Raw genomic sequence first — 13,011 nt, 5'->3', positions numbered from 1 at the left:
GTTAGCATTGTATGCTGTGTGTACCTTGTGTGCACCGCCTAGTGGTTCAAGCATGTTATTTAATATGTTATATTTGATTAAAAAAATATTAAGAGTACATACTTTCATAGGGGGAAAGTAGAAGGTCAATGATAGAAATATAGAATATAAAAAATCAAGAAGATACTGTAAGTGATCTCTACAATAAAACAGTTAAGTGCTGGATGTACAAAGTCTGACAGTAAAGTCAGACAATATTAATGGGAGGAGGTGCAAAACAGAAAAACGAATTAACCTTTATTTAAACGTTAAAGAAAACTTTAGGTTAAGGTCCTCTTTTAAATAAGAAAAAAACTTTAGGGGGTATCTACAGATAAATATTAAGCCTGACAAAGAACTTAACGTCTAATATATTGCTTTCCTGCAATGTTAACTATGTTGAAGCACTTATTTTTGCACTTATATTATACATATGAATTATACTATTATAAGATGTATTTAGATAGTATAAGAAATGTGCAGAATATGACAGTTTAATGGTGGAGGTATACACACATATTGATAGATGTCTTGTAATGCACTGTTGAGGAACCTGCGACCCAAGTTTTACTGGTCCCGTTCGAGTCCAGTTTTGGATAGTCTGCCATGGTTTTGTTCCGTTTCATAGTGCTGTTTGACGCTCAGCGTAACCTTGGCGCACTGCCACTCCAACATCCAAATCCCAGAGCTTGAAGATTAATCACGGGGACTGTAGTCCCAAACGATGGCTGAGGATTATGGGTAGTGTAGTGTCTTCGGCCATCCTAAAATCCTAAATGTTTTTCGGATTTCATATCGTATTAACACCATATCCCAACGTGTATTGCGGCTGAAACATCAAAATCACCGATCTTAAACCATAGCTGAGGATCTTGGGTAATCAGTTCAGTGTGTGTATATCGCAATGATGCTCGAAATGTCCCATATAGGCCTACGTCTGTTTCCGTTTTTTTTTTTTTTTAAATTCAGTTCCTGACGGACGCCAAAAAAGCCAGAGATTATAGAATCAAACAAATAAATAAAAACAAGGATAATTTTGTGTTATTGTCGAGTAAATAATAGTGTGTTATTTAGAAAAGAATAACAAATTAGAAGAAAAAAAAGATTTAAAAAATAAAGATTTCAGTATTTTGAGGCTCTGAGCCCCATTTCTTTTCCTCGCAGATGACAAGCAAATTCAGACATTATACGATTTAAAATAAAAACAATAATCGTGGCTTGATATTGAGTAAGGAGATGTTTTTATGAACCACACAGCTTCCGGTCTTCCAAGACCCGACCGGACAAAAAGACGTGTTGCAGGCACGAAACATACTACCAATAGAAATACATTGCTTTTAAAATCGTGTTGGTGAACATGAATCAATAGATTAAATGTCGTGATTATAATACGAAATGCCGTGAGACTGGGTTGGTGTGAGAGGGTCCTGTTCCTCAAAAAGGAGGAATCTAACCAACTTTGGTGGCTTTGGATGAAATGGCACACACTTTACATTATGACCATAACCCTAGATGACTAATGAAAAACATCTCCTTCAGCTGTATTGATTTATCTTCTGTATTTATTTCTAATTTGCACATTTTTTGGTAGAAAACCATAGCATATTAATTATTGTCAATCCATTGTTAAACATGTAATTACAATAAATCAAACGGTTAGTTTTAACCTATGGTTTTAACATGCAGTTTGAGGTGTATTTCAGCCTTTATAGCGGCAAGCCAGTAAAACCCACTGGGTGATGACCAAAATGCAATGATTATGGGACCTTTTTTTTCTCACCTCTTAATCCTCCACTAAATGCACAGACAAAGCTGCAAAGCTGTGTCAAGGCAAGGCAAGGCAAGTTTATTTATACAGCACCTTTCAACACAAGGCAATTCAAAGTGCTGTCAGACAATCCAGAAGGCATTTCAGGAACTCCCTCAGAGAAAAAATAAAATTCTTCGAAAATCATGTGGGAAAATAAAAGCTTTACTCATTGAGTAGTAAGCATTTACAGCTTGCTTCTTTTTCATATATTCACACACCCACGTTTTATGGTAATGGCAGGCAGTGTATCGTTTAAGAATCCAGACAGACTAACACATAATTCACTCACTCATGCTTACTCAACCATACAACATATACAGTACATTATGACTCATCTCACACTTACACTTTTACAGATATGTTTTAAAAAGAAACTGGTTTATGTCCAAGGAACTTTCCCACATACTCCTATCCTCTCCTCTGTTTTTCTGTCCTTCTCTCCTCTAACACAAATGAGGCCCAACTTGGCTGCTGTTGAGCAGTGCAGGGCGATTTTCCTCTTACAAAAACAGAGGACCTTACTGGACTGACATTTTTAAACTATATACTGCAAAAATGGCACATGTTTAATAATGCATGTACCACAAATGAGATTCCAAGTGGGTTGTTGTTTGAGGTACCTTTTTGGTTTTTATCTTATAAAGACAGTGCAGTCTGCCAGCCTGAGAGCTAACTTTAGTGAGGCTGGTTGCACCAAACTAACATCTAAATCAAATGAGGGCAACATCTGACTTTCACATCCCCCAATCTAGAGATTAAATAACATTACATGGCATTACAATACATTTAAACGTGTTCTGGATGTATGAAATAACAGCACAGTCAATGGATCAGTTGGTACTCAGGTAGACCAGAACCTGAGTCTTCTTCTGGGTCTGTAGGATCCTCCTGACGTTGTCGATAGTGCATCTGTAATAGTAGGTTGTTGCAGTGATGTAAGCATTGAAGGACAGTTGGTCGTCCAGAACAACTATCTAGGTTTCAGATCTGGATAGGTTCCCGGCTTCAGGTAAAAAAGATAGAGAGCTGGTTGTTAATTCCTGTTGAAAGAAACTTCTTTCTGTTCTTGAAATAAGGTTTTGTTGTATGATGATGCCACAATAATCTAGTATATCCCTGCATTGCTTCAACCAATGGAATTTGAAAATCAATTTATCTTGTTCTCTCTCTCAATCCTCTCTTCCTCAGGGTCTCTATCCGGAGTCTAACGGTCTGATTGACAACGTTATGTACGACCCCGTGTTTGACGCCTCATTCAGTCTTTCCGGTCCGGAGAAAGACAACCCCGCCTGGTACCTCGGACAGCCTGTGAGTCTGGTCATGTTTGATTTGTTAAAATTACACAAACATCAGAATCAGAATACCTTTATAAGTCCCACAGAGGGGAAATATAGGTAGTTACAGCAGAAAAAAGACAGCTTTAAACAGTATGACAGATTTAAACCCCAATCCGTCATGGCACTAGGGTCTTTTTTGTACACACTGAACTTCATTTAGAGTTCTAAAAATTCAGATGACACTAGTTATATATTAGTTATTGAAACTCAGTGGCGAACCGTGTCTATCACAACTGGACCTTTTGTAGACACACACACCCCCCGCCCCCCCTCCCCCCTCCGCGGCATAATAATGTCCGTCTTTTCACTGAATTGTCGTCTTGAAAAGGGTACTCACAACAATTCCGCAACAACTTCATCCTCACCTGTTGCAATTGTCATTTCAATGTTAAAAGCAATACAACGGCATACAATGCTTCGTCGCATTCATCTAGATCCTCTGTCTCGAGCCAGTTAACTAGCGGGCCTTCTAGAGTACCCTGGAACCGAGGGAAACTCTGAAAGAATACGCCCATTGGCTACAAATCAATATATGATTGGTTGATCAAACTGTCAGTCCAAACGTACGCTCTCATTCAGTGCAACGGCCAGGGCATTCTATCAAGGATATAGAATACCTTGGTTGAAGGATATTCTACCCAGAGACCCAGAAACAGATCTGATTTGTTGCTTTATTTTCTAACACAAAACACTGAAATGCGTAGTGCATGGTCCGAGAAGGACAAACAAATCAACGTAACACTGTAATATTTCAAATCAACAACACAGATACGATTCTCATTTATTCATTTTATTTACATTTTATTACATGTTATTTATATAATTAAATCGAATTTTTATTTGTTTTATCTGAGTGTTCCAGGGTAATCTCTGAATACCTTGAAGGCCCTGACGGTTCGCCACTGGTTAAACTGTAATGATCCCATTTTAGGTTCTGGCAATTGCATAACCAGCTAGCAGGGAACGTTCTCACAACTTTGGCTAAAGTCACCTACAGGTTCTAATAATGTTTTAAAGATCTCTTGTCATGCTTTTCCGGTTATTACCCGTCCCCTTGTGTGTTATGAAGGTTTTTATGTATGTAAACGGTCTGCAGAGTCAAAAACCCTCAAAGTACACCCTGTATGGAGTAAAACTCTAACACAGAAAAGACCTCCCCAAAACGCCTCATTGGAGATTTCTCATTTTCCAATGTTTTCTTCCTGGGTATCGTGACTTAGAGATACCCAGTAGCCACACCCAGAGCTATGGCCGCACCCTCTGCCAGCCGAACATATATACTGTTGGAAGCTCAGGTTCAGTTCAAAAACTGTATCCAGTCATGCCAACGAGCGTCTATTTCCTGTCTTGTGAGGGGAAATCTTCAATGTATGCTTTACCGAGGGCAGAATCACGATGAAGTCAGTGGTTGACATTTCTTGTTAACACCGTTCCCTCAGATGTTCAAGCTGGTATTGTACTGTGTGCGTGGCATTTCACGGACCAAAGCTTCGCAAACCTTTCAGCCATTCATGCCGGATATGCACAGCGTAGGACACTGAAGGACGATGCTGTTCCTACTTTGTTTGGACCAGCGGGAGAATTGGGTACACAACCTGTAAGTATGCATTGTTGTTTGTAGGGGTGTAACGGTATCCGTATTCGTCCCGTACCGTCACGGTTCGAACGTCACGGTTCGGCACATGCAGTCACACGACGAATACGCCTTTTTTTTTTTAGAGTGGGAAGAAGGTCTGTCATTCAGGGCAGTATCCATTACACTATTTATAATCCAGGGGGCGTTATTGCGCCTGAAAGCTGTTTGCCAGCCGCCCTTAAACAACAAATGAAGAACAAGAAGAAAACACAACAAAACGAACGAAATACAAGAAAAAAAAAAGTTAGTATGGCGATTTCAGATAACACACAGGAGCTAGAACCCACCTGCTTCTTTTAAATCAGCTTTGTGTGGGAACATTTCGGGTTCCCTGTGGACTACGATAACGATGGAGTGCGGGTGGTGGATCGGATGAGGACGGTGTGTCGCCGTTGTTTTACAGCGGTGTGGTATGCTAATGGTAACACACGCCAAACATGTTAAATCATATCATAAGGCATCACCCAGATCACCGGAGCTCGGCAAAAGACAACAGCAGTTCAACAGCTGTTTTTAAGGGTGCATTCACACCAGCATTGTATAGTGCTGTTGAATCGAACCCTGGTGCGTTTAGCCGCTTGGTGCGGTTCATTTGGGTCGGTGTGAACGCAGTTCGAGACCTAAGTGAACTAAACAACCGGACTCTGGTCCGCTAAGATAGGTGGTCTCGGAGCGCTTGCTAGTGAACTCTGGAGCGGTTCATTGCTGGTGTGAACGCAGTCCGCACCAAAACATAGGAAGCCTAGTATTTACGTGTCACAAGAACGCGGATATCTTCAAAATCTTTAGCGAAAGACTCTTTCAAGACATCCGCGGTTGTTTAGTTAAAGAGTGAAGCAGAATTAAGTGTTGAACAGTGTCGTGTAAAGTAAATATTCTCCGTCAGCTACATAAAAGTAAGAACACCTGTCGTCGGTGAAACGCCCCTCCTTACTGCAGAACGTCTCATTATATGTGTTATAATGTTTTTTAACGGACGTTGTCTGATTATATAATCATATGCGCGGGCCGCTAGTGTCTGTTGATCTCCAGATTAACAGTAGCATGAGAATAACCTGCCGAAAGTGCTGATGCTCCATGCCGGAGGCTCCGATAAAAATTGCCGGGATTTGCGTTTTTACCCCCTTAATGTCTGACCAATGGTTGAACAGCATTTCCGAGCACATGACTTGTGTTTAAAGTTTATAGTCCGTTTGAGTTTTACCCATGTGAACGCAAACCGAACCTTCTGAAAAATGAAACAATTTAACAAACTGTGGTATGGTGCGCGCCAGCAAAGCGGACTATTAGGTGTGAATGCACCCTAAGAAGCCAATAAACATGACAGCCTTGAGACCAAAATAAATCACGGAAGCTATTGGCATATATATTTCAATGGCTATTCGCTCTTGAAACACTTTCTTATTATTTATGATGTAATATTTTCAAGACATTCTTTTTAGTTTTACAGCTTATTGAACCTTTTTGTTTGACATCAGCCATTATAGATAATCTGGGCATCTGAGTGTGTGTGGTACTGTTTGTGGTTTGTTTTTAACAGTGTAATACAGTTAATTATTCAAATTGTTAGAGTTCCTTATTTTTTAACTGAAACTTGCACTACTGTTCAAAAATAAATAACAACAAACCTGGAATTATGCATTTGGGACTTTTTTTTGTTGCTTTTTCTTGTTGTACCGAACCCGTACCGAACCGTGACCCCCAAACCGAGGTACGTACCGAACTGTGAATTATGTGAACCGTTACACCCCTAGTTGTTTGTGTATTTATGATGTTTAAAACAAACAAGGTATCTACCACGACTGTTTAAATGGGTAAACGTTTTTGGGGCTGCTAAGCCATTGACAAAGTGCTAACTGGGCTAACTAAGTTGCTAGCGTTTCCATATATCAACTCCAATGTCAGCAGATGTACATGTACATGTACATGTATCTCAGAGCAGGAGAATATCTGCATTCACACACAAAATCCTCATAGACAGTATACTCAGTCGCAAAACTTGATTACATTATAGTTGGCGTTCCTAGCACGTATGCCACCGAGCTAAAATAGAAGGCTACCAAGAGCTAGACATGCTAGGGAAAACATTGTTTTTATGCCAGCTACAATGAATGACCGAACGTAGCAGACTACCTGTATAAGATTGCAATTGGAAACATGTTCTTGCTAGCCTAATATGAACCACTAGCTGTTGTTCATAGTAGGTTGGCATATTACACTGAACAAATATAGCAAACGTAGGTTAGCATATTAATCTAGCTGGCAAGCTAACGAACCTAAAACAACTAAGTTTCTCTAATATTTTGTGATTTGAATTTGATTTCGTCCAGCCAGATCAGGAAACTCCTGGCATATCCGGCGGACAACACATGACGGGATGACCACTCGGATGCCTCGTCCTAAAAAGCCCCAGCACCAGCTTACAAAGCTGCGATAGGCAAGATGCCGAAAACGCCTATAAGGGGAGGAATGGATGATATGTATATATTGTAAGGGGCTGAGAGGCAGGATAGTGGGAGGCACCTACATTCCCAACAGGTGGCTCCACCCTCTTCCAATTAGCAGTATTGGGAGCAGGTGTGGAGACCTCAAACCTGGTGCTAATCACTCCCTTAAGGGAGACAAGGCACACAGATTTGCTCAGTTGTGTGTGGCACATGGAGGGAGCAGGAGGCTCCCAGTGTAAGGAAACGTTTTGGTAAGCTGGTAACTCGGTTAACGGCACGGCTACGTTAGCTTTTGTTTGATGGAAGTTATTTTTTAGTTTGATAGCAATAAAGCCTTTTTTTGGATTTGAACACTGCCTCTGTCGTGATTGCTGCACTACCACTTTCCTCTTTATCTGCCCATTCCTGTTACAATATGTATATTTTACACATGTTCATTTTGTAAATTTCTAATGTCATGGCTTGGCTCTTGGCCATAACAAAAAGCGTGGGAAAGACGAGAACATATATGAAAAATATATTTATTAACAGAAGCTTAACGTAGACCAAAAAAACTAACACAAAGGAAAAACAAAAGACAAAGCGATGTAGCTGCTCCGAAGTCAGGTCCTCTGCGGGAGGAGATTGCGGGTCTCACTCAGGCCCTTTAACCCTCTGGTACCGGCCGCCAGGTGTCCTCAATCCCAGCTGATAGACCAAAGGGAAAACCTTAAAGGAACATACACACAACAAGGCAGAGGTCGTCACACCCACCCCCTTAAAGTCGCTGTCCCCAGGACCACCGGCACACCAACCCCAACCCTGACAAAACAAAAAAACAACAGTAATGAACAACAAAAATACAAGACATAAGGCACCCCACTTCCAACAAAACCAACAATTGCAACATACAACCCTCACACTGCCAAACGCTCCTCCAACACCCAGCCACATCTTTAGCAACACAGGTAAGCTAACTGAGAAGCACATTTTAAAAGGATGGGCAGAGCGAGAACGATTTATCAAACAGTATGACAGACAATACATTACCATCACGGCCCATGTTTCCTCAGTTGCAGCAGTTAGTTTCACTGGCTTTACTGCAATGCACCGCAACGTGGCCAATGTCGCCACACCTGTAACATTTCACCCTACTGCAACGTCTCTGGATGTGACCAAGCCCACCGCAGGAATAGCACTTCCGGTCGTTGGCATGCCCACAGTCACGAGCCATGTGTCCTTGGTCTCCACACCGATAACAGGACATTTCCTTGCCCCTTCCTCGACCCCTGCTGCCGCCACGACCACCATCAACGCTGCCGCCACCACGACCACTTTGACTAGTGGGAGAATGCTTGGTCTTCTGGTTTCTAAACATGTTTTTGTCCATAGCACGAGTGATCACGCAAGAGGACGTGGCGTCTGCCAACACTGTAGAGCTCTCCTCAGACTTTGACTCAATCGGACGGCCAGTCACTAAAAGCACAGGGGGAACATCGGTCCAGACTCTGCCACCTGCCAAACCGTTGCCCAGGATGAACTGTATCCCCTCGATTGGCAAAGCTGGATGTACACCAACAGCCACCTCACCCTTAACAAGACCACAGTCAATATACATCCTATGAACAGGAATAGGAAGAACTTTTAATCCCATTCCCCAACTCAGAACGGTGTTACCAGTGTCACTTTCATAAGATAGAGGCAAAACAGAGTCAACAATATAGGAGTCAAAAGCCCCTGTGTCTCGCAAGATTTTGATTGGAACTCTGACATTACTACCTACCAATGACACCAAGCCGTCTCGTATAAATGGAGCATAAGATGCCAAAACCTCAGATCCACATAAGTGGGATGTAAGCACATCGGCAACACAGCAGCTTTTCACAGGAGCAGCCAACGCAACAGGCCCAACAAAATATCTTCCTCCCTCAGATTTTGATCTAAGCGCAGGACAGTCTGCCTTCCAATGGCCTTTTTCACGACAGTAGTGGCAAATATCACTATTATCCACCTCAGATTTTACCAAACCCAATTTCCTTGGCTCCATCCCAAATGAACCAACATCAACAGCCTTTCTACTTCCCTCAAAAACAGCCAGGGCCCCAGAGCGCCCTCCGAACCTGCTCTTATGAAGCAACACAAACTCATCAGCTGCCACAGCAGCTTCAGCCGCAGAAGTGACCCTCTGTTCTGTTATGTAAGTAGCAATCTTGTCAGGAAGAATATTTTTGAACTGTTCCAAAGTCATGAGCTCACACAAATCGTCAAAAGTAGTGACGTCAAGAGCAGTTAACCAACGCTTAAAATGAACAGACAAATCCCTCGCCATCTCCACATATGTTTGATCTTGTTTTTGCTCAAAGGACCTAAAAAGCTGTCGATAGGCCTCTGGCACAAGTTCATATGCTCTAAGCACCGCCAATTTTATTTTACTATAGCTAGAGCTATCTTCCAGACATAAAGTCGAATATGCAGACTGTGCTCTTCCTGTGAGAACACACTGAAGCATCAGAGCGCAGTCCGCATCAGGCCAATCTCTAGCCCTAACTACACGTTCAAATAATAAAAAAAACGTGTCGGGATCACTTTCATTAAAGTGAGCCAGCAAGCGCAGGTTATTAACATCAAAACGATGAGAACTGGGCACCTGTTCACCCTGCCCCTTACCGGACAACGCGCCATCTCTGAGAACAGACAGACGATGTCCCTCCAACTCTATCTTGGCTTTCTCAGATTCTTGTCGCATCCGCTCCACTGTGATTTCCTTCTCAATTCCCATCTTATACTTCACTCTGTCATGTTCCAGCTGCAACAACAACATTTCCTTCTGCTGCTCAAAAGAAAGTTCACTAGCCTGAAAAAGAGGTTTTAACAAAAACCCCTCTTCCTTTGTAGCAAAAACTCCTTAATGTCGACACTATAGAGTCTTTTATGTTGTCTTTCACCCTTCTATCACCGACAATAGACACAGAGAAATGCTCAGCAATTAAGAGCAGCTGCTCTCTTGAGAAAGTGGCAAGAGACTCCTGAGACGGAGCTTCAATAAATGCCTCTACGTCAGCCATCTTAATTTACACCAAGCCCTCACCGGAGCACGACACCGGACCTTTAAACCGAAAGAAGAGAACAAAAATAATCAGATACCACCAGGTTTATTATGCGTCCAAAGTGGAACACTCATTTTTTTATTGGAGTTTCCCCACTAACTCACCATCCCGCTGACTAATCTCCTCCCTAGTCTTCATGCAGTTACTTGTGGTGGGTATTTATGCACTGGAGACTGCTGGTCCAGCAAAGCGCTTAGCAAGCTAGCAACATTACTGAGCCATGCTCCCAAGCCGAAGCTTTAACCACTTTCTCCGCAACACTACACACTCCGCTCAACGATCCCAAGGGAACCGCCGCTTAACCTGGGAAAACTCTGCACCGTTCCGCACTGCTCCACATGCAACGCACCAACAAACCCAAACAAGAGAGAAAGGAAAAAAACAAAACAAACAGCTGACCACGGCTAAGAACAACTAGCAACCACTCTCCTGAAATATAATACCAAACAAATCAAAGCCTCACAAAGTAATCAAATCAGTCCCCAAACAACAATCTGAAATCTAATGTCCTTACCACAGCGAGCCGAAACAGCGGCCGCACTGCAAATGCGCTCCCAACACTTTATACATGCGCACCAACTCCCAACACAAATCTTACCTATCCGTTGCTGTATCAAAGATAAAAGAAGTGGACGAGCCCCCATCTGTCATGGCTTGGCTCTTGGCCATAACAAAAAGCGTGGGAAGGACGAGAACATATATGACACATATATTTATTAACAGAAGCTTAACGTAAACCAAAAAAACTAACACAAAGGAAAAACTAAAGACGAAGCGACGTAGCTGCTCCGAGGTCAGGTCCTCTGCGGGAGGAAATTGCGGGTCTCACTCAGGCCCTTTAACCCTCTGGTACCGGCCGCCAGGTGTCCTCAATCCCAGCTGATAGACCAAAGGGAAAACCTTAAAGGAACATACACACACACAAGAGATAACAAGGCAGGGGTCGTCACACTAAAAATAAAGTTGGATGGAAATACTTAGTAGCCTTTCTTCCCTGAATGATTTGCTCCTATAACATATCATTTTGATGTTCCGCTCAGAGCCAAAAAAAGCACCGTGTTAGACATGGGCGGAGCCTCTCTGGTGGTTGACTAATCAGAACAGAGTGGCCGAGCTCACCAATCGGAGCTCATTGGGCTCACAGGGAGGTGGGGGCAGGAGCTCCAACAAGTCGTTTAGGACAGAGAGTGAATACCGGTGAAGACACATACTTTGCAGAGATGCTGTATGAGAAACCAATGTGAGTTTGGAAAAATGCACAGTATAAATCTATTTTAGTATACCTCAACAATGGAATTATGATCAGTAGAAATGGCCATGATATGGGCCCTTTAAAGAAAACGTTTTAATCTGATGTTCAAATAACCTTTTGAGGATGTTTATCATTTTAAATAATGTTCCTATAAGGTTTAAGGTTAAATAACGTTTTATCTGCAACATTCAGAGAATGTTTTCAGGATGTTATTGAGGCCTGAGATGACAGAAAGTTGTTTATAAAACGTTCCTTTAATGTGATATGTTAACAAAGGTGGAACATTTTGCCTGCAACATTCTAAGGATGTTTTTTGGACATTGTTGAGGTAACACATTACATATGTTCTTTTATAAAACATTACCTCAATGTTACATGATAACAAAAGAAGAACATTTTCAAAGCAACATTAGGAAAATGTTTTCAGGATTGTTACAACCCGGCTTTCTGGGCTGTAACATAAAGCAGGGAGGCGAGACGAGAGGTAAGAATATAACAGTTTATTCTTAATCACAATAAACTGAATGGACACCAGCAATAGGTCCCCGAAGCTGGCGCAGAGAGAGTGCCCAGAGGAGTGAGAGTGACGTATCCGGCTTGCTCCTCCTATATTCTTTTGGCAGCGTAGTTCACCCGGCAGGTGCGGCTCATCAGCACCGGAACCTGTAAACACCCACAAAACCACACACACAAACAGACAAACCACACACAAACAGACGGCACCCCACGTGGTGTGGAGGGGTCGTCACAGGATGTTATTGAGGCCTGAGATGACAGAATGTTTTTTATAGGTTTTCAGGAGGTTATTCTTTTTTTATAAAACGTTCCTGCGAAATATTAACACGGTCATCGTCAACGTCAGATTTATTTGTAGAGCGCTTTAAAAAAGCAGGTTTGTGCCAAAGTGCTTTTCAACAAACATAATTGAGCAGAACTTGTCATAAAACACAAGTTGTTGCATTTGTTTGAAACAAAATCTGATGTCACCACATTTTCCTTTTGAAAAAAACAAACAAGCACATAATTCATGATAAGCTGTAAGCATATATTGCATGTTTGCGTTCGCATGTGTGAGTTCCCAGCTAGACATTTTTGGTTCTAAAAACATTCTGAGAATGTTAACATTCATTGTTCTAGGAATGTTTTCAGCGGGAAGTTTTATTTTGGTTCCCAGAATGTTCTTCTGAAAGGTAAGATAACGTTCTCCAAAAAGATTCTTAAAATGTTTGGTGATAAACTTCTTAAGATGTTTTTGATAACATTGTTAGAACATTATGCGCTACTATTCTTAAAACGTTTTTAGCTGCAACTTTTTTTGTTGTTTATGCACATGTCTCTATTTTCATATTGATAGAATAACGCTTTGAAAACGAAATTGGTTTATTTTTATCATGACAAAAGCCACTTTTAGTCGCCAGGAGTAAC

At 41.7% G+C, this 13,011-nt stretch overlaps 1 protein-coding gene across 1 annotated transcript in view; it reads left to right on the top strand.

Moving 5' to 3' along the window:
- LOC307022740 (ectonucleotide pyrophosphatase/phosphodiesterase family member 3) overlaps window positions 1–13,011 on the top strand; it is a 98,625-nt gene that overhangs the window by 16,119 nt on the left and 69,495 nt on the right. The window contains exon 8 of the mRNA XM_079655632.1: window positions 3,017–3,136. Within this exon, the coding sequence (XP_079511758.1) occupies window positions 3,017–3,136 (120 nt within the window). The remainder of the gene's footprint in view (window positions 1–3,016; window positions 3,137–13,011) is intronic.

The sequence above is a fragment of the Notothenia rossii genome, assembly GCF_949606895.1.
Source record: "Notothenia rossii genome assembly, chromosome: 10".
In the NCBI taxonomy this organism is placed as follows: domain Eukaryota; kingdom Metazoa; phylum Chordata; class Actinopteri; order Perciformes; family Nototheniidae; genus Notothenia; species Notothenia rossii.
Note: the sequence above shows the minus strand (reverse complement) of the source record. Positions and strands in the feature narration are given on the sequence as shown.